This window comes from Trichechus manatus, unplaced genomic scaffold (genome assembly GCF_000243295.1).
Source record: "Trichechus manatus latirostris isolate Lorelei unplaced genomic scaffold, TriManLat1.0 scaffold00070, whole genome shotgun sequence".
Lineage (NCBI taxonomy): Eukaryota > Metazoa > Chordata > Mammalia > Sirenia > Trichechidae > Trichechus > Trichechus manatus.
In genome coordinates, this window is record NW_004444006.1 from 9,343,610 (window position 1) to 9,364,329 (window position 20,720).

General features: G+C 43.7%; 1 protein-coding gene across 1 annotated transcript in view; it reads right to left on the minus strand.

The window, feature by feature from the left end:
* Positions 1–20,720, minus strand: part of HDAC8 (histone deacetylase 8) — a 331,772-nt gene that overhangs the window by 23,034 nt on the left and 288,018 nt on the right. The window contains exon 10 of the mRNA XM_004380149.2: positions 5,924–6,029. Coding sequence (XP_004380206.1) covers positions 5,924–6,029 — 106 coding nt within the window. The remainder of the gene's footprint in view (positions 1–5,923; positions 6,030–20,720) is intronic.

Below are 20,720 nucleotides of genomic sequence, written 5' to 3' on the forward strand. Positions count from 1 at the left end.
GGTTCAAATCCTGAGTTCACCACTTACTTGTTAAGTGACTATAGGCATGTTACACATTGTCTTTGGACACCAGTTTCCTACCACGTAAGTGACTGTGAAGATCAAATGAGATAATGTATATAAAGCATCCAGCTCACAGTGTTACATAGTAGACTTTCAATAATGATAGTTCCCACCTCATGGATTTCGGTAGATATTTCAAGTTTTCATAAATAATATGCCACGGGTTTTTATGGCAGGGAAGGGGAGATGAGGGAAGGACATCACAGAGATCCTCACTTGAAGTCATGTGAATTGGCTCAGGAAATCCTTGACAGTCCTGCTCCAAAGTCCTAGCAAGAAGCCCTACAACAAATGGTCAGTCTTTCCTTGGGACCAACTCTGCCTTTCATCTTATCCTCATGGCTTCTCAGGAAGCAAGAAAAGGTGTGGAAGAAAGCTGAGTTTCCATGGTGTAGAATCCCACAAAGACAGGAGCACTGCTTCAAGCTCGGAGCTCCAGCAGGCCTTCGGCATGCCCAGACCTGAAGCTCCATTTGCTAGTCCCTAGAAAAAATGTCAATCCCAGACTTCAGGCTGCCAGGGGAGGTGCTGCTTACACCCAACAGAATGGTTCTCTGAGAATGTTACCAGTGGATGTGTAAAGGATCTCTGCTTGGGAGCTGTGGAACTGTAAATAGACTGGGGCTGGTGGCCACAGCATACTTCAGGCAGCAGGGGCTGGGTGAACTGGCTTCTTCCACCTTCTGGCCTTCTCTTTTACTTCTCTGCTTAACTCAAAATGGAGCTAGAAACTTCAGATTACATATGGTGGGGTGATGTGGGGCACAGCTGGGGTGTAGGGAGGGATAAAAGGCCTAGGTCAGGGGCCAAAATTTCGAGGGTCTTTCTCCCATTTCCAGGGAGACATAAGATTTCATGTGATTGGTTGGATCTGGGTGTGCAGTGCAGGGATAGGAAGGGTTTACTAGAGTCATTTGGAAAAAGCAGACAGGGAATGATGGATAGACTTGACTGGGCAATGTTGCCAAGGAGAGGAGGGGCACCAGGAAGGCCAAACAGACAAGGCCCTTAATCAGATAGACTTAGGTTTAAATGTCCACTCCATCACTTATTAGCACAGTGTGAGTATACAGTCAGTGCTTAGCAATTACTTGTTGAATGAATGAATAAAGGTGACCTTGAGCAAGTCACTTATCCTCTCTGAGCCTCAGTTTCACTGTCTGTAAGATAAATAGGAGCTACTATTCTTATTATTTCCCCTGTGTTGTCTCTTCACAGCCACATCAGTTTGTTGGCTCATTCCCCCAGCTTTGCATTGTAGAGGCTGCCATGCTAAGCCTCCTTCATTAAGGGTCAGAAAGGGTAGATGTGCACAAGGCCTTTCTCTTCCCTCTTGTGTCCTTCTCCTCTCCCTACTTTCCTTCCCCTCCTTACCTCCTGGCCCCATTCATTCCCTTTTCTACTCCAGGCAAACTCAGGGTACAGTTCCGGGAACTCAGAGCAAGTGTAGAAACATATAGTTACAGCTCCAACACATACTCACAAATTCATAACTCACCTCCCACCACACACATACACAGAGCATTGGGCCTGGGCTGCAGCATGAGGTTCTACGCCCCCTGAAGGCTCCTACTTGATTCAGATGTCATCAGTACCAGAGACCTAGAAAAACTCCCATCTCTACCCTTGTGTGCCCGTGCAGAGCCAACCAGGTTTGAGGAGCTAGCCCCCTCTGGGGATTGATCACGTCAGCACTGTTTTAACTCTGGAAGGTTCACTGTGAGCCAATTTCTTTGGAGTAAGTTAACCAGTTGCTATTGTTGTTAGGTGCTGTCGAGTCGGGTTCGACTCATAGCAACCCTATAGGGCAGAACAGAACTGTCCCATTGGGTTTCCAAGGAGCGGCTGGTGGGTTTGAACTGCTGACCTTTTGGTTAGCAGCTGAGCTCTTAACCACTGTGCCACCAGGGCTCCTAAGTCAACCAGAGAAAAGGAAAATAAGTTTGAGCACATGAAGATGGTGCTAGGATGATTTTACAGTAGTGGCCATGAGCTAGGCAGAGCCATCCACTCTCTAACCCATACTTTCTGTGAACAATGATACATATCTTTTTTTTTATGTCTTATTTTAAAAAATAATTTATTCTATTATTTTTTGTTGTTGAGAATATACACAGCAAAACATACACCAAGCCAACGGTTTCTACATGTACAATTCAGTGACATTGATTATATTCTTCGAGCTGTGCAATGATTCTCATCCTCCTTTTCTGAGTTGTTCCTCCCCCATTAACATAAACTCACTGCTCCCTAAGGTGATACATATTTTCAAGATAGCTACTTGGCAGGAAAAAAATTATTTGTGGAAGCAAAAGAGAGTTTTTCTCTGTATGATGCTAACAACTTGAATTGACTTTCCATGGTTGTATTTTTGTTCTCCCCGACTCTTGGAAAGACCAACGGGTAGTAAAGATTGGATAAAATGAGTTCTAAGTTTGTCTGTCCCTTCAGTCATTCTGTGGCATGTGGAATGCATCTTCTATACGATCAACCTTCTCAGGTTTGATTTCTAACAGGTTAAAATTCCATCTTTTGTGCTTCTAAGGGATGTGGTGTTCAAAAGCTGAACAAATTCTACTAGACATATCGCCTAAACTCCCGCTTATAGAGTGGAGCTGGATCCATCCACTCTCTTATTGCTATTTCACTTCCTGAAATCAATCCGCACCTCTTTTTTTTTCTTCCCTCTTGCTCTTTTTTATTAAGGGCGGGGGGTGGGGGGCAGGCACAGTGAGAAATGGCCAGCTTTGCTGAGTTTTTTATACATCGGAACAAATGACAGTCTTGTAGACAGGTTCAGGAAAATCTTTCAGAATGCAGAAAATTCAGCAGTCTATTCCACACTGACCATTGTCATGGCAACACACTATCTGATGGCAGCATGCGTCAACAGGCTGGAGGGGCACAGTCTCAGTATAGCAGGTTAGCCTGACCATTTTTAGCAACATTTGGACTTATTTCTAGCATCATTTCGACTAGGTTTAGCTGAATTTCTTTCCAGTTCTGGAATCGTCGTTCTCCGCTAATTTTCATCGCTAGAACACAATAGTCTGTCAATATGAAAGGGCTGGAAATGTAAAGTCATAACGTTCCTAGTATTCTATAGCCACTGTACTCGCTGTCTGCCCTCCCTGACCCCTCCCCACCCACTCTTTGCCACTTAGTTTCTCCTCTTCTCTGCATCAATTCTTTCCTACACACAGCATTACCTCCCCCCATCTAACAACTTCGACCCATCTGCCAACCCCTGTACTCTCACCATGTTCTTTTTATTTTTTTCTCTATTTTCTCATTTTAACATACAATATCCTAGAATTTTAGGGTCGAAAGGAACCTTAAAAGTAATCTAGTCCAACCGTCCTCCCTCAATGCAAAAGTTCCTCTGCAACGTGACAGCCCAGCGATTGTCTAGCTTCTACTTGTATGTCTCCAGAGACAGAGACCTCATTCCTTCCCAGGCAGCCAGTTCCACTTCGGATGGCTCTAATTGTTAGAAAATTCTTCCTTCTATTTTATTGGATGAAAATCTGTCCTTTTATAATAGCCACCATGGGTCCTAACTTTGTCCCCTGGGGCCACATAGACCCTGTCTACTCCCGCTGCTCTGTGACAGCCTTTCAGAGGTATGAAGTAGAGAACACATCCTCCTGAGCCTTCTCTTCTCCAAAAAGGCCCAACTCCTCCAACCAGATGTCTTGGAACATGGGCTCCAGTCCTCTCCCCATCCCCACTGACCTTCTGGAACATACTCCTATTTGTCTAGAGCCCTTTTCAAGTGAGGTCCATGCTATATCAGCATCTCTGGAGCCACCTTGCCCTGGTGACTCACACTGAGCTCTGTGTTGACTATAAACCCTAACTCTCTTTCAGACAAAACGCTGCTAAGCCATGTCTTCCCATCTTGTATATGTCCAGTTGCTTTTGAGGATCCAAATCCTGGACCATACGTTTTTTTCTTCTGTTTAATTTCATTGTGTTACAATCAGAATATTGCTTTAGTCTGTTAGGATCTTTAAAAAAATCTTGACTTACATGTAACTTACATGTCCTCTAATATCTTCCATTATTTTTCACCAACTCTTGTCCTAGTCTCTTATCTCAAGTCTTTTTAAAATTTATTCCTCTTTTGGGTTTCTTACCTTTCCTAGTCCTCTGCCCTTTAAATTACTTTCCATATATCTTCTCTTGCTTGTCATCTCCATTTCCTCAATAACAAGATATCACTACTCTCTGGAAGGTATGTGTCTGAGTGTGTGTGCAGGAAAGCATGAGGGTACACAGATATCTGCACATATGTAAGTGTGAGCAAGTAGCTGCAGAGGCTTGTTTAGTTTCTCAGTTTCGACTGCTTTTTCTGTGTTCTACCAGGATTTAGAGCCTGGATGGGGGAAAATGGCAAGGTTGGAGAAAGAGGGGGAAGAGAAGTTGGCTCAGGATTGGTCCCAAAGGAAACAGGAAACGTTTCCTGGGTCTGAGAGGTGCAGGAGGACATTAGGGTAGGATCTCTATGGTTCATCAGGGCTGTAACACAGAGGGAAGGACTGGAGAAAGGCCAGGAATAGAAGGACCCTAGGCTTTAAGAGTTGGACAAGGGAGGAGGATTTGGTTAGGGAGTGAGGACCCGTGGAGTCAGTAGACTTTGAAAGGCCAGAGAGAGGTGGCTTACAACTGTACGGTCAGGAGAAGGCTGAGGGCTACGGGACAACTTAGAAGGGGCACTAAGCCTTGTTGTGTGCATAACCTTGAGAGTCTATGGCTTATTAGCTCAGAAAATTTTCTCTGGCCAATGGAGCCTGGGATGTGGAGTCCCTGCCTATGGACTATGCTGCCGTCATTGAATGGACTCTTACTAGTGGATGTGGGCCTTCATATAATCCTCAGCAAAGATCCACAGGATACAACGTATTCCCTCAGTCTAACTCCAGGGCAGAACAGACCTCTCTTTCATGTTGGATTCTCTTCTGATGAGGGAAGCAAAGATAAGAGAACTGGTACTATCTTGGTCATTTTATAAATAAACATGGGAGTTTCACTCTCCAGGATGGGCAATATGATACCCCTGACCACTTAAACTCCGCAAATAATTATACATACATATATACAAATTCAGTTAAACAGGAAAATGAGTGTCAAACATACTTTAAAAGAATGGTAGATGAAGCGAGTTGAGTTGCAAGGCAGCAGCTGGGTTAGGGGTGGGTGGGGAGAGGTTCTACTGGAAAGCTGACAGTTTCCCCAAATAGCTAGTGGATAGTGTGATCAAGAAGGCAGTGACCTGATGATTGCCATTTTCCCTCTATCCAGAGGCCAGAACAATTCTAGGCCAGCCTTAGGGAGGAGAAGGATAGGGCAGCAGCCCCATTTCCAGTGCTCTGGAGGAGACTGGGGAATCCACTCTCAAGGGTATCAGAAGCCCTGACTATTCACTGTAGTCCCGCAGTCTTTCAAGGCTCTATTATATCAAGAACTATACTGGACAAAAGGTCTGGGAGCCCTCGCCACCCCACCCCAAGCCTGAATTGACTTGAACTTCTCTCATCTTAAAGAGGGTTTTATTGTTGGCCATTTGAAAGAAAAAGGGTTCTAGGGCACACTTTAGAACTGGTTTGCCACTGGCAGTGTCTAAAGCTGAGCCTTTTGTCCTTCTGAAGGTGACATTAGCCAGCCAAATGACAATTCCAACTAAAGTGGCCAGTGAGGAATTCCAACTACAAGCTGGCAGGTCAAGAAGAGGTTTCCCTTCCATGTCAGTAAAACAATTATCCACCAAAAGTCAAATGGTATTTGAGGAAGCTTCCACTGATAGGCCACTACAAGCTGGGTGGAACAAGGAGGGCAGGACTCAAGGGGTGGTGCTCACCTTTGATATAGCTGAGGATTTGCTGGACTCGGTGGGGCTCATTGCGGTCTGGCCGGCAGCTTGGCGTGATTTCCAGCACATAATCAGGACCATATGCTGTGAAAAACTGTAAGGAAAAGGGAAAAGCCAAAAAACTGACTAAACCACATAAAATCTCTAAACCAAGCCACATACAAACAGAACAATCAAAAGAACTCACCATTACCGACAAGGCGAGGGAGACCTAGTTGGGCAGGACAGGACGATGCAGCAGGAAGCCCTGTCCTGGTGGCACCACTCCCCTTGTTCAAAACTTTTCAGAATTTAGTCCATTGCTAAATTCTTTAGCTTGTTGTTCAAGGTTCTTCCTGCTTAAATCTCTGCTTTTTCCTTCAGCCTTAGTTCTTACTGTTTCCCTGTTCTCTAGCCACATTAGACTCTTTTGTATCCTCCAGAATCATACCATGCTTTGTCTCCCCTTAGGATCTTTCACTCTTTTCTGGGGGCTGCAAAGGCCCTCCTCCAACTCCTGCTGCCTGTGAAAAACCTCCCCATTCTTCCAGGCGCAGCTCAAATGTCACCTCCTTCGCAAAGCTGTCCTTCATTCTCCACCAACCCCCAGAGCTTTCTGCTGGTACCTCTCTTATGGCCCTTGTTCAACAAATAGTACTTGCCTATATATCACATGCAGGTCACTGTGCTGGCTGCTGTAGGGGCTAGAAAGTTGGACAAGACCCTGTCTATGGCCCTCTGAGTGTTCACAAGCACATTCTGCATTGGATAGAGTTTTCAACATTGACCTGATCTCTCCCCACTGGATTATCAACTCCTTGGAGGCAGGCAGCACCTGTGTTCTATTCATCTTCTTGGTCCTCACAGACCATGGCAGCTGCCTAATAGTTTTTGTGGACTTGAATTCTCTGTCCCAGGAATGCCAAACAAGTCTAGTTTCTGTACTTTAGTTTTTCCTTTTCAGTAGTAGAGTTTGTTTGTGTTTAAATTCAGGGACCCAAAATAAAGGTTTCTGGATTCTATTTCTAGCTTGCTAGATGACTTCTTGTGACCTCTGGTATGTCACAATATCTGAATCAGCTTCTCTACTAGGGCTCCCTTGGGGAAAACACTCTACAACAAAGGGAATCATTCAACTGGGATAAGTTTTGAATGGGAAATATACAAAGCTACTATTTTTGTTTAATTTTTAACAGAAATAATATCTGTGCACACGCTTTGGTGAGAAAGCATATGGTCCTTAACATTATGTGTTGTCAATAGTGATATTGTTGAGTGGTAAGTAAAACAGGGAAATCAAAAATCCATGGAAAAAATGGTATAGAGGGCATGAAAAAGGGATCTTGATATGTGCCGTGAATTTGAGGCCATTTGATCCTGTTGTTGCTGTTGTTAGGTGCCATCGAGTCGGTTCCGACTCATAGTGACCCTATGTACAACAGAACGAAACACTGCCTGGTCCTGCGCCATCCTCACAATCGTTGTTATGCTTAAGCCCATTGTTGCAGCCACTGTGTCAATCCAACTCATCAAGGGTCTTCCTCTTTTTTGCTGACCCTCTACTTTACCAAGCATGATGTCCTTCTCCAGGGACTGATCCCTCCTGACAACATGTCCAAAGTATGTGAGACATAATCTCACCATCCTTGCTTCTAAGGAGTATTCTGGTTGTACTTCTTCCAAAGCAGATTTGTTTGTTCTTTTGGCAGTCCATTATATATTCAGTATTCTTCTCCAACACCATAATTCAAAAGCAGCAGTTCTTCTTCGGTCTTCCTTATTCCCATGAATATGAGGTGACTGAAAACACCATGGCTTGGGTCAGGCACACCTTAGTCCTCAAGGTGACATCTTTGCTTTTCAACACTTTAAAGAGGTCTTTTGCAGCAGATTTGCCCAATGCAATGTGTCGTTTGATTTCTTGACTGCTGCTTCCATGGGTAGTGATTGTGGATCCAAGTAAAATGAAATCCTTGACAACTGCAATCTTTTCTCCATTTATCATGACGTTGCTTATTGGTCCAGTTGTGAGGATTTCTGTTTTCTTTATGTTGAGGTGTAATCCAAACTGAAGGCTGTAATCTTTGATCTTCATCAGTAAGTGCTTCAAGTCCTCTTCACTTTCAGCAAGCAAGGTTGTGTCATCTGCATAACACAGGTTGTTAATGAGTCTTCCTCCAATCCTGATGCCCCGTTCTTCTTCATATAGTCCAGTTTCTTGGATTATTTGCTCAGCATACAGATTGAATAGGTATGGTGAAAGGATACAACCCTGAGGCACACCTTTCCTGACTTTAAATCACGCAGTATCCCCTTGTTCTGTTCGAACGACTGCCTCTTGATCTATGTACAGGTTCCTCACGAACACAATTAAGTGTTCTGGAATTGCCATTCTTTGCAATGGTATCCATAATTTGTCATGATCCACACAGTCGAATGCCTTTGCATAGTCAATAAGACACAGGTAAACATCTTTCTGGTATTCTCTGCTGTCAGCCAGGATCCATCTGATATCAGCAATGATATCCCTGGTTCCACGTCCTCTTCTGAATTTGGCTTGAATTTCTGGCAGTTCCCTGTTGATATACTGCTGCAGCCACTTTTGAATGATCTTCAGCAAAATTTTACTTGCGTGTGATATTAATGATATTGTTCGACAATTTCCGCATTCGGTTGGATCACCTTTCTTGGGAATAGGCATGAATATGGATTTTTTCCAGTCAGTTGGCCAGATAGCTGTCTTCCAAATTTCTTGGCATAGACGAGTAAGCACTTCCAGCGCTGCATCTGTTTGTTGAAATATCTCATCTGGTATTCTGTCAATTCCCAGAGCCTTGTTTTTCACCAATTCCTTCAGTGCAGCTTGGACTTCTTCCTTCAGTACCATCGATTCCTGCTCATATGCTACCTCCTGAAATGGTTGAACATCGACCAATTCTTTTTGGTATAGTGACTCTGTGTATTCCTTCTACCTTCTTTTCATGCTTCCTGCATTGTTTAATATTTTCCCCATAGAATTCTTCGATATTGCTACTCAAGGCTTGAATTTTTTTTTCAGTTCTTTTAGCTTGAGAAATGCCAAGCGTGTTCTTCCCTTTAGGTTTTCCATCTCCAGGTCTTTGCACATGTCATTATAATACTTTACTTTGTCTTTTCGAGCTGCCCTTCGAAATCTTCTATTCAACTCTTTTACTTCACCATTTCTTCCTTTCGCTTTAGCTACTCAATGATCAAGAGCAAGTTTCAGAGTCTCTTCTGACATCCATTTTGGTCGTTTCTTTCTTTCCTGTCTTTTTAATGACCTTTTGCTTTCTTCATGTATGATGTCTTTGATGTCATCCCACAACTCGTCTGGTCTTTGGTCATTAGTGTTCAATGCATCGAACTTATTCTTGAGATGGCCTCTAAATTCAGGTGGGATATACTCAAGGTTGTACTTTGGCTCTGGTCGACTTGTTCTAATTTTCAACCGATGGTCTGTTACACAGTAGCCTTGTTCTGACTGATGATATTGAGCTTTTCCATCATCTCTTTCCACAGATGTAGTTGATTTGATTCCTGCGTATTCCATCTGGCAAGGTCCATGTGTATGGTCGTCATTTATGTTGGTGAAAAAAGGTATTTGCAATGAAGAAGTCGTTGATCTTGCAAAATTCTATCATGCAATCTCCAGCATCGTTTCTATCACAAGGCCCTATTTTGCAACTACCAATCCTTCTTCTTTGTTTCCAACTTTCCCATTCCAATCACCAGTAATTATCAATGCATCCTGATTGCATGTTCTATCAATTTCAGACTGCAGAAGTTGGTAAAAATCTTCAATTTCTTCATCTTTGGCCTTAGTGGTTAGTGGGTAGATTTGAATAATAGTCGTGTTTACTGCTCTCCCTTGTAGGCATATGGATATTATCCTATCACTGACAGTGTGGTACTTCAGGATAGATCTTGAAATGTTCTTTTTGACGATGAATGCAACACCATTCCTTTTCAGGTTGTCGTTCCTGGCATAGTAGACCACATGACCGTCTGATTCAAAATGGCCAATACCAGTCCATTTCAGCTCACTAATGCCTAGGATATCGATATTTATGCATCCCATTTCATTTTTGATGAGTTCCAATTTTCCTAGATTCATACTTTATGCATTCCACCTTCCGATTATTAACGGATGTTTGCAGCTGTTTCTTCTCATTTTGAGTCGTGCCACATCAGCGAATGAAGGTCCTGAAAGCTTGACTCTATCCATGTCATTAAGGTCGACTCCACTTTGAGGAGGCAGCTCTTCCCCGTCGTATTTTGAGTGCCTTCCAACCTGAGGGGCTCATCTTCTGGCACTATATCAGACAATGTTCTGCGGCTATTCATAAGGTTTTCACTGGCTAATTCTTTTCAGATGTCGACCCCTGGGTCCTTCTTCTTAGTCTTAGTCTGGAAGCTCGGCTGAAACCTGTCTGGCATAGGTGACCCTGCTGGTATTTGAATACCAGTGGCATAGCTTCCAGCATCACAGCAACATGCAAGCCTCCGCAGTTCGACAAACTGACAGACTCGTGGGGGATTTGATGCCTAGATTATTAAAAATAATCCAGGGTTAACTTGCCATCATCATCCAAATTATCCTTACGAAGAGTCTAGATGTATAGCTGACATTGTGGTAGATGTTGTGGAACAATCTCTAGGGATTCTAACAATGTCTTTGTGGAATCCATAGGAGTAACTTGATGGGATGATAGCTTTTGCACACCCATGACAGAAAAAAAACTCTGGATGGTGCCCAGCTATCATTACTGAACGTTTTGGAAGAATCCTGATTAAAAGGGGGAAAATGCAGAACAGAATTTGAAATTCTCATGGACTCTAGACTTCATGGAACCATGAAGGTTGGATGACCCCTGAAGCTATTGCCCTGAGATAACATTTAAACCTTAAACTAAAAATATCCCCTGAAGTCTTCTTAAAACCAAACAATAGTTTAGCTTAATTAGTAAAAAATGTCTGCCTTGAGCATTATACTTTTAAGAACTATCTATATGGGATCAAAATTGACAACAGTAACTCAGAAGATTAGATAGGAACCTTGGGGGCAGTTAATTTATGTTAATCGGGGAGGAACAACTCAGAAAAGGAGGATGAGAATGGTTGCACAATTTGAAGAATGTAATTAATATCACTGAATTGTACATGTAGAAACTGTTAAATTGGTGTATGTTTTGCTGTGTATATTCTTAAAAATAGCAACAACAAAATCGAATAAAATTTTAAAAAAGAAAAAAAAACTCTACACATTTAATTAAAAGGAAAATGTCCAAGAGTGTGCCAACACTTATAATGCATTTTATTTTAATGGACTGACCTAGAGAGGAGGGAAAGGCTTGGCTTCTTCCTGCTGGAATTACTGCTTTCTGATGCAGAAGCCAGAAACCTTGGTGGTGTAGTGGTTAAGAGCTCAGCTGCTAACCAGAAGTCGGCGCTTCAAATCCACCAGTCGCTCCTTGGAAACCCTATGGGGCAGTTCTACTCTGTCCTACAGGGTCACTATGAGTTGGAATCGACTGGACAGCAGCAGGTTTGGTTTGGTTTTGGTTGATGCAGAAGCCCAGAGTTCTGGAGACAGAAGAGGCCTTGAGTAGAAATCGTCTTTACCAAACTCGTATGTGGAACAGACAAGAGGAGTTACATGGAGGACACATCCAGAAACTACCCTCTTCCCACTATGATCTAAGTAACTTGAGAAGCTTGTATTTTTAGCCAAGAAGGGCGGGCCCCTCAGCCCAAGCCTGAGGACCTAGTGGGCTTGGCTCTGGAAGAGAAGGCTTCAAACAGGTGTGGCACTCTCTCCTTAGGTAGTCTCTTCTCCTCCATAGGGTGTCAAGTAGTATACTCATTTCATGGGTATGCAAAGAAAGGTTTAGAGAGAGCAACAGAAGAGAGGCAGCTGCAATGAAGTGGCCCTTCTGGGAGACTCAAACCCCTGGTATCAAAGTGCTATAAAAATGAGAGGCAGGGTGCCTAGGTGAGGTATAGGAGGAGGGAATGTACTGTCTCCATATATGAAGATGACACTGCCAATCCTCTGTCAGTAAGGCAAGTTGTAAGCTGTTTGTTTAGGGCTGAGTGTTTTTTTTATCTTTCCAGAGTTGTGTACCAGAGATTTTTTTTTTTTATTGTACTTTAGATGAAGGTTTACAGAACAAACTAGTTTCTCACTAAACAGTTAGTATATTGTTTTATGACATTGGTTAACAACCCCACGACATGTCAACACTCTCCCTTCTGGACTTTGGGTTCCCTGTTACCAGCTTTCCTGTCCCCTTCTGCGTTCTAGTCCTTGTTCCTGGGCTGTTGTGCCCCTTTAGTTTTGTTTTGTTTTATGAGCCTGTCTAATCTTTGGCTGAAGGGTGAACCTCGGGAGTGACTTCATTACTGAGCTAAAAGGGTGTCTGGGGGCCGTATTCTTGGGGTTTCCCCAGTCTTTGTCAGGTCAGTAAGTCTGGTCTTTATTTGTGAGTTAGAATTTTGTTCTACATTTTTCTCCAGCTCTGTTCGGGAGCCTCTATTGTGATCCCTGTCAGAGCAGTCAGTGGTGGTAGCCGGGCACCATCTAGTTGTACTGGACTCAGTCTGGGGGAGGCCGTGGTAGATGTGGTCCATTAGTCCTTTGGACTAATCTTTCCCTTGTATCTTGTTTTCTTCATTCTCCCTTGCTCCCGAAGGGGTGAGACCAGTGGAGTCTCTTAGATGGCCACTCACAGGCTTTTAAGACCCCACACGCTACTCACCAAAGTAGAATGTAGAATATTTTCTTTATAAACTGTGTTATGCCAATTGAGCTAGCTGTTCCCCGAGACCATGGTCCCCACAGGCCAAGGGCTGAGTGTTTGGAACAACCAGTTCTCACTTGTGAGAGCCTACTATGTGGTTACCTGCACACTCCTACTTTAGTCTCCTCTTTGATCAAGAGCACGTGTTTGCAAGATGGTCAGCTGCAGCTAGAACGGACTGCCTTGTGACAGAACTCAGCTCTACTGGGATTGAGCCTCTTATTCTGGTTTTGTTAACACCTGGCCTTAACTGATTGAGCCACACAGAGGGCAAAGCCATAAACACCCATTCTTTGCTGAAGCCGGCTGGCTGCGTGTAATAGCCAAGCCCAAGTTCCTAAGCTTCTCCCTGCCTTTGCCAACCAAATATTATCCCCACCCCCACCCCCCCAAAATAAACAAAAACGAAAAACCCACGGCTGTTGAGTTGATTCTGACTCATAGTGACCCTATAGGACAAAGTAGAACTCCCATAGGATTTCCAAGGCTGTAAATCTTTACAGAAGCCGACTGCCACATCTTTCTCCCACAGAGTGGCTGGTAGGTTTGAGCCACCGACCTTTTGGTTAGCAGCCAACTGCTTTAACCACTGTGCCACCAGGGCTCCTATATTATTTCCAGGTCCCGCTTATTATTTGCACTATTCTTAGGCTAGGGGACTTAGATGGTTTAAGAAGGTCCCGGTTTTGTGACTCAGTTCCACATGACAGCTGGCTGGTCCTGGCCTTGGGAGGCTATGCTTGGGACTGAGGGAAGCACCAGGAAGTCATAGGCTGTATCTAAGGCAAAGGTGGTATCCTATTTCTCCCCTCTGGCTCTCTCATGGCATTTCTCTGTTTCTGTGTTACATTATACTTTTATTTTTGCACTCATTAAATCTTTTCTACTGGACTATGAACTCTGCAAAGGCAGAAACTTCTGTCATGCTCTCTTCGCATCCCCTATAGAGTTGAACTCAACTCATCACAGGTTCTCTTTAAACACATGTTGAATTAAATTAATTCACAAAGTGTTTTGCTAGCTGTTCAGTTAATTCTGTGAAATAATTCAAAGAGTCAATTCATAGTACTAACAGCTTTTCCAGAGCCCTAAGGCAGTATAATGTGGTGGAAAGATCAGTGGCTTTAGAGTCAGGCAGACCCAGATTTTAGTATCTGGATTTAGCTAGGTGCCTTGGGCAAGCTTCTTAATCTCTATTTTGTCTTCTCTACCTTAGCGATGATAATGCTGGCCTGGCTTAATTGTTAGGAACCAATGAGATAATATATACAAAACAGCCTAGCACAGGGCCTGGTACATAGTAGAAATTCAGTTAATGTGAATTCCCTTCTCTTGAGGCAAGAGGCCCTTGACTAACTGGTGCCTCATCCATATCCTGAGGGATACTGGGCAAAGTGCTTGGGGCTGAAATGTAGGAAGAAGAACCTGTTCCTTCTGCCAGACAAGGCCTAGCAGCCCTTGTGTCCCTCACCACTTGCTTAAGCCATTAGCTCAGTCTAGGGCCTGTGGAGAAACTGACTTCTCTCATGGTTTCCTGTCCTATGGTCCTGCCACTGGTTACTTACTGGAGAAGTGGAAAGGAAATATGATCACATCAGGGAAGGGAGATGCTGGGGTGGAGGGATTTGGCCAGCACTAGAAATAGTTTGAGGCCCCACCCCGAAACTTCCCTCCAGCCCTGAAGAGGAAAGGAAATGGGAAAGCAGCAATCCCATTTCCAGACAGGTGGAGCAGGGGATGAAAGAAAAGGGCCAGCCGACCTCCAAGTGAAAACACTAGGTTTAATCTCAGCAAAGGTAGGAGGGAGGTACTAACCCCTCTCCCCACTCCCTTTTTCCTCAATACTCCTTTTGCTTTCTGAGTTTCAATGTATACATTTTTTAGGGGAACATCATGCTAAGAAGGGGGCAAATGGAAAGTATGAGGTGGGCAGAGGGACAGAAGTTGAAGGTAATGGGTACTTCGGGGTAGTTGGTCCCTTCTAGCCCTCAGCTTAGCTCTAGTTCAGTTCAGCCCAGTTCAGTGCTCCTTTGTTGCTTGCTGCTCTCAAGCTCTTGCTCACACAATGGAAACAGCGTAGCATTTAGATATTTGGTAAAAAAAAAATCCAGAAGATGCCTTAAAGTTAAATTTATTCCTTCATAATCCCAAGTTTTGTCACAGGAAACCAAGCCACAAACCTCAACCAATCCTTTTATCCTTCCTTCAATATTTATTAAGTACCTAGTAGGTGCCAGACTAGGTTAGTCACTGGGGTCCAAAGACAGTAAGACAGCTTAGTAGGAGGGATTGTTGTAGAGCGGTGTGATGAGTGGTATAATAATAATCCTAAAAATAAAATAATGACAGGTAACATTTATTAAAGTCTTATTAAGTGTCAGGCACCTAACGTGTCTAAGTACTTTTTATGGATTAACCCCATTGCCGTTGAGTTGATTTTGACTCATAGTGACCCTATAGGACAGAGTAGAACTGCCCCATAGGGTTTCCAAGGAGTGGCTGGTAGATTTGAACTGTCACCCTTTTGGTGAGCAGCCAAGTTCTTAACCACTGCACCACCAGGGCTCCTTTTATAGATTCACTAACTTAATTCTCACAACCAGTACATAAGGTAGGTAAAGGGAGCATGGAGGATAGGAGGAAGGCATTCCTAACAGAGCCAGGACAAAGACAGGTGTGGAACAGAACACTACATCTCAGAAATGGAAATGAATTAGGTATGGCTAGAGGGCAGGGCACAAACATGAGGCTAGGGAGGCCGGCATGAGTGTAATGGTGGGCCCTGGTTTGCTACCCACACTAAGGAATTTGGCCTCATCCCAGACTAGAAGTTCCCTGAGGGTAGAACACTGTTTTGTTACCTGCTGTACTACCAGTTCCTAAAGCAACATCTGCCCGTCTGTGGTAAATAAATATTTGTGAGATAAATGAATGTAGGCTGGGGGATATACCGGAAGCTTTTAAATGAGGCATTTTTAAATGCAGCTTCTAAAATGTGCATTTTAGAAGGCTCATTGGCTACTGTGTGGAGAATGTTTAGGAATTTGAGGGAATGCAAGCAAGTAGGGAGACCAGTTAGAAAGCTGTTGCTATAGTCCTGATTAGCAGTAACACGGCGTGAACTAGGACAGTTGTGGGAGGAATAACTTAAAAGATAGCCTTAACAGTACTAAACAATGAATTGGATGTGGAGAGTAACAAAGCAGGGAAAGTCAGGGATTTCTGGCTGTGTAGGAGGAGCATTAACAGAAGGCACACAGGCAGAAAAACAGGTTTGATAGTGGTGGTAGTGTGTGAGTGTATGTGTGTGTGTGAGATACTGAGTTCAGCTGGGAGCACGTTGTTGAATTGAACTGGCAGGACTCTGCTGATATACCCGTTGCCATCGAGTCAATTCGGACTCATAGTGACCCTACAGAACAGAGGAGAACTGTCCCGTAGGGTTTCCAAGGAGCAGCTGGTGGATTCGAACTGCCAACTTCTTGGTTAGCAGTCAAAGTCTTAGCCACTGTGCCACCAGGGCTCCTCTGCTGATACAGTGGTTTGCAATTTAGGGGAGGGGTTGGGCCTGAGATACATGATATACGTTATACATTTAGGAGATATCAATGACAGTAGAGCCAAGGAATTGGACAAGACTGCCTTGGCTGGCAGGGGATGCTTACTACAGAGTGAGAAGAGAGGCAAGGGAAGAATCATGGGGAACAGCAACACTTCAGAGGCGGGCAGAGGGCGTGGAGACAGTCCCAGCAACAATTTAAAATACTGCAGAGAGGTTAAATAAAAGGAGGACTGAAAGGTGTCTTCCGATTTGCTCACTGGAAGGAGACCTTTGCTGCTGCAGAGTCAGTGGAGGGTGCGGACAGAGGCGTGACTGGGGTGGGTTGAAAAGTCAGAAGGGAGAAGTAGAGATGAGAATGAGAATAAACTTATTTTTTTAAAGGAGTTTGATACAGGGGTAGGGCTAGGGTAGGGTGGGTGTTTTAAGATGGGACGGTCTTAAGTGTTTTTATGGAGCCCTGGTGGCACAGTGGTTAAGAGCTTGGCTGCTACCCAAGAAGGTCGGCAGTTTGAATCCACCAGCTGCTCCTTGGAAACTCTATGGAGCAGTTCCACTCTGTCCTATAGGGTTGCGATGAGTTGGAATCAACTTGATGGCAACGGATTTAGTTTTTTTTTTTTGTTTTTTTTTTTTTTGGTTTTGTTGAGTCTACCTTCACAGTATCTCTTTCCTGTCTTCTCCATCCCCATAGCAATCACCCTAGCTCAGGCCCTTATTACCTCCCCCGGGACTATTGCAGTAACCTCCACACTGGTCGCCCAGCCTTTAAATACTGCTCCCAGTTCTCCTAAGGCACAGCTCCAGTCCTGACACTTCCCCAGTGCCTAGCACACCAAGTCCTGCCTCCTCAACCTGGGATTCAGACTTTATATGCTCTCGTTCTCCACCTCTAGCCAAATTACAGTACTTGCTGGCCGCCAGACTTGTCCTGCATTCTCTTGCCTCTACTGACTGCCCCTCACCTACACACATTCCATCTCTACCTGTTTGCCATCACCTCCATCCTTAAGGACCCTAATTCTCCCTGCTGGATGCACATGTCCTAGAATTCCTATAGCACTTTATTTCATTCATTCAACAAACACGTATTGAGCACCTATTATTTTCCAGGCCCTACCCTAGGGGCTGTGAGTAATAAAAGATGAATAAAACAGTAAGTGTATTTATAGGCTGAGGGGAAAGAGCCCACAGGATGGGAATCCGGGGCAGAACGATAGGTATTTAGTTAGGTCTGTTTTTCCAGACCATTAGACAGAGTTCCACAAGGGAAAAATACTGTTTTATTCATCAATAGGTGCTCAATACATGTTTGTTGAATGAATGAAATAAAGTGCTATTGGAATTCTAGGACATGTGCATGCAGCAGGGAGAATTAGGGTCCTTAAGGATGGAGGTGATGGCAAACAGGTAGAGATGGAATGTGTGTAGGTGAGGGGCAGTCAGTAGAGGCAAGAGAATGCAGGACAAGTCTGGCGGCCAGCAAGTACTGTAATTTGGCTAGAGGTGGAGAACGAGAGCATATAAAGTCTGAATCCCAGGTTGAGGAGGCAGGACTTGGTGTGCTAGGCACTGGGGAAGTGTCAGGACTGGAGCTGTGCCTTAGGAGAACTGGGAGCAGTATTTAAAGGCTGGGCGACCAGTGTGGAGGTTACTGCAATAGTCCCGGGGGAGGTAATAAGGGCCTGAGCTAGGGTGATTGCTATGGGGATGGAGAAGACAGGAAAGAGATACTGTGAAGGTAGACTCAACAACTCAAGAGGACTTAGTAATTGGATGGCTGTGAAGCAAAAGAGAGAGGGGAGAAGTCCAAGTTGACTCCTAGGTTTTGAGTCTGGGTTGTTGATGTTGCGTGCCATTGAATTGATTTCGACTCATAGCAACCCCATGTGATAGAGGAGAACTGCCCCATAGGGTTTTCTAGGCTGTAATATTTATGGGAGCAAATCTCCAGATCTTTCTCCCACAGAGCCGCTGAGTGGGTTCAAACTGCCAACCTTTCAGTTAGCGGCTGAGAGCTTAACCATTGTGCCACCAGGGCTCCTTTTTGAGTCTAGGTAAGTGGAAGAATCTCAGTGCCACTGACAGAGCTGGGGTAAATTAGCAGGAAGAGCTAGTTTGGCTAGGGGAAGACGATGGGCTTGGGTTTAGTTGGGTTTGAGATGACAGTAGAGTACCTAGGTCCAGATGTTTAGCGAGCAGCTAGAGATATGACAATGGCTGGGGACTAAGATAAAAATTAAGGAAAGGTCTACATTTAGATGGTAGTAGGGGGAAGAAAGAGCCAATGAATAGGCAGAAAAAGACCAACCAGAGAGAAGAAAGAGAAAAGTGAAATTTCATGGAAACCTTAGGGATGAGACTCAGCTATGGAAGATGCTTAAAGGGATACATTTGCCATGCTGGTACAATGCTCCTGTGGCTTAACTAGCCTCCAACAGGGGATAGAATGATACCACTTCTATCCATCCCTCTCTTTATAATACTCCAGGCAGCTCTCAAATTTTTTATGGTTAACTCAAGGTCTACCTTTTCTTAAAAATTATATTTGATTCTATTAGGGTAAGCCTGAGGTTGGTGCCTGTCTCTCTTACAGACCCCTGATGCTTTACTCTGTCTTTGACTGGGGATGTTGTGCCACTAACTACAACGTGGGCCCTGACCAGGAAGAGCATTTCGTGTCCTGAATCAGCCTATGAGCAGAACTCATCATAACCAGAAAAACACAGCACCAGCACTTTGAAGCATCTCCTATAACATGGTCATGTATAATGAATGCTTCTCAACCTTTCCTATATCACCAATTACTCCATCAGAGAACCTGGGCCCAACCACGAGGGAAACAAAACAGCTTTCTTTTTCGCAGAAACAACATTTCTGTTTACAAGAAATTTGATTATTATATATATCATTTATGGTACATTTTAAGGACATAAAATTGCAGTGGCATTATTGGGTGTAAATTTTATTGCCATGACTTCACAACACAAACAAAAATAACAACTCTATTAGTTCTTGAATTGAACTGGCAGGGAGTAGCACATCAAAGGCAATTGCCAGTAGATGGAGGGGAGGGGGTGGGGGATTAGCAGTGTCCAGAGCATGAACAAGGGGTCAGGGAGAGACAGCCAGAGGCAGATCCAGGCTATTAATAAGATGTTACATGTGGAAGTGGACACGGGGATGGAAGGAAAAGAGAATTTTTGGTTGCTGAAATGAATACCTGGTGTCCCATCCAGACTACATCTGTATCCTACCTGCAGTACTCATCTCACCTCTTAAACACAGAGTAGGTACTTAAGAACTGCTTGATGGTGAAGCTTATATGCCAGTGCATAGTTGTGCCAAGAACTGTTTATTTGAATGAATGAGTGAATGAATGAATAGGGCATGGAAACGGTTTTATTACTCAGATGTTTTAATGACATCGTAACTATTGATATAGAAAATAGTTTATTAAGCAAAATAACCAGGTAAACCTGGGAAATTGAGTGCCAATTGGTACTTATTGAGTACCAATTATATTTAAGCAAAGAATATGCCCAGTATTAACTACTCTTATTTCATTGGCTAAAATACTTACAGGCTTTGTGAACATATATGTATAGCCAGCCCTTTTCGGTATTGTCTAATCAGTAAGGTTCCTATGTTAGTCAATCCACAGTTGTGTGTGTTTTCGGTGCTGAGAACTATTCTAAGCCCCGAGGGGAAGCTGAGTACAAAAAAGGATAAGGCCTGGTAACTGCTCTCAAGGAGCTGAAAATCTAACTGGAGAGAGAAAAGATATTTATAGGAAAGGCAGAGAATAATGGAAGTTAAACTGTGTAGTGTTGGCCATAGTATAATAAAATGCCCTCACATGTATGAGGCACTGGACAAATTAGGTGACTTGTCCAAGATCACAGTGCTAAAGTCACAGATATGAACTTGAACCCATGGCTTTGGACTTGCAGCCCAGTGGGCTTGCCATTATACCATGAAGCAGTTAGCATTGTGGTTAAAGAGAGATTTCTGGAGTCATATGGGATGAGCCCTGAATTTTTGCTCCACTCTTTACTAGCTATGTGACCTTAAGCAAGTTACTTAGCTGTTCTGTGCTTGGTTTTCTTGTGTGCAAAATGAGGATAATAACAGAAGCTACCTTATAGGGTTGCTGTGAAAATAAATGACTTAATTCATGGAAAGCACTTGGAACAAGTACCTGGCACACAGTAAACACTCATAAATGTTATTAAGTGTTTATTATTAAATGCTAGATATTATTATTATTATTATGCTTTATTAACTGTATAAAGCAACAGGAGGTCTGAATGTAACGGGCAGTAGTTAAACTAGATTTCTTAATAAATGCCCTCTTTCTTGGACATATTCAGGTTGAATGAGGGTGAATTCTGAAGCGCTTACCCTGTATCCAAAACCCTGAAGC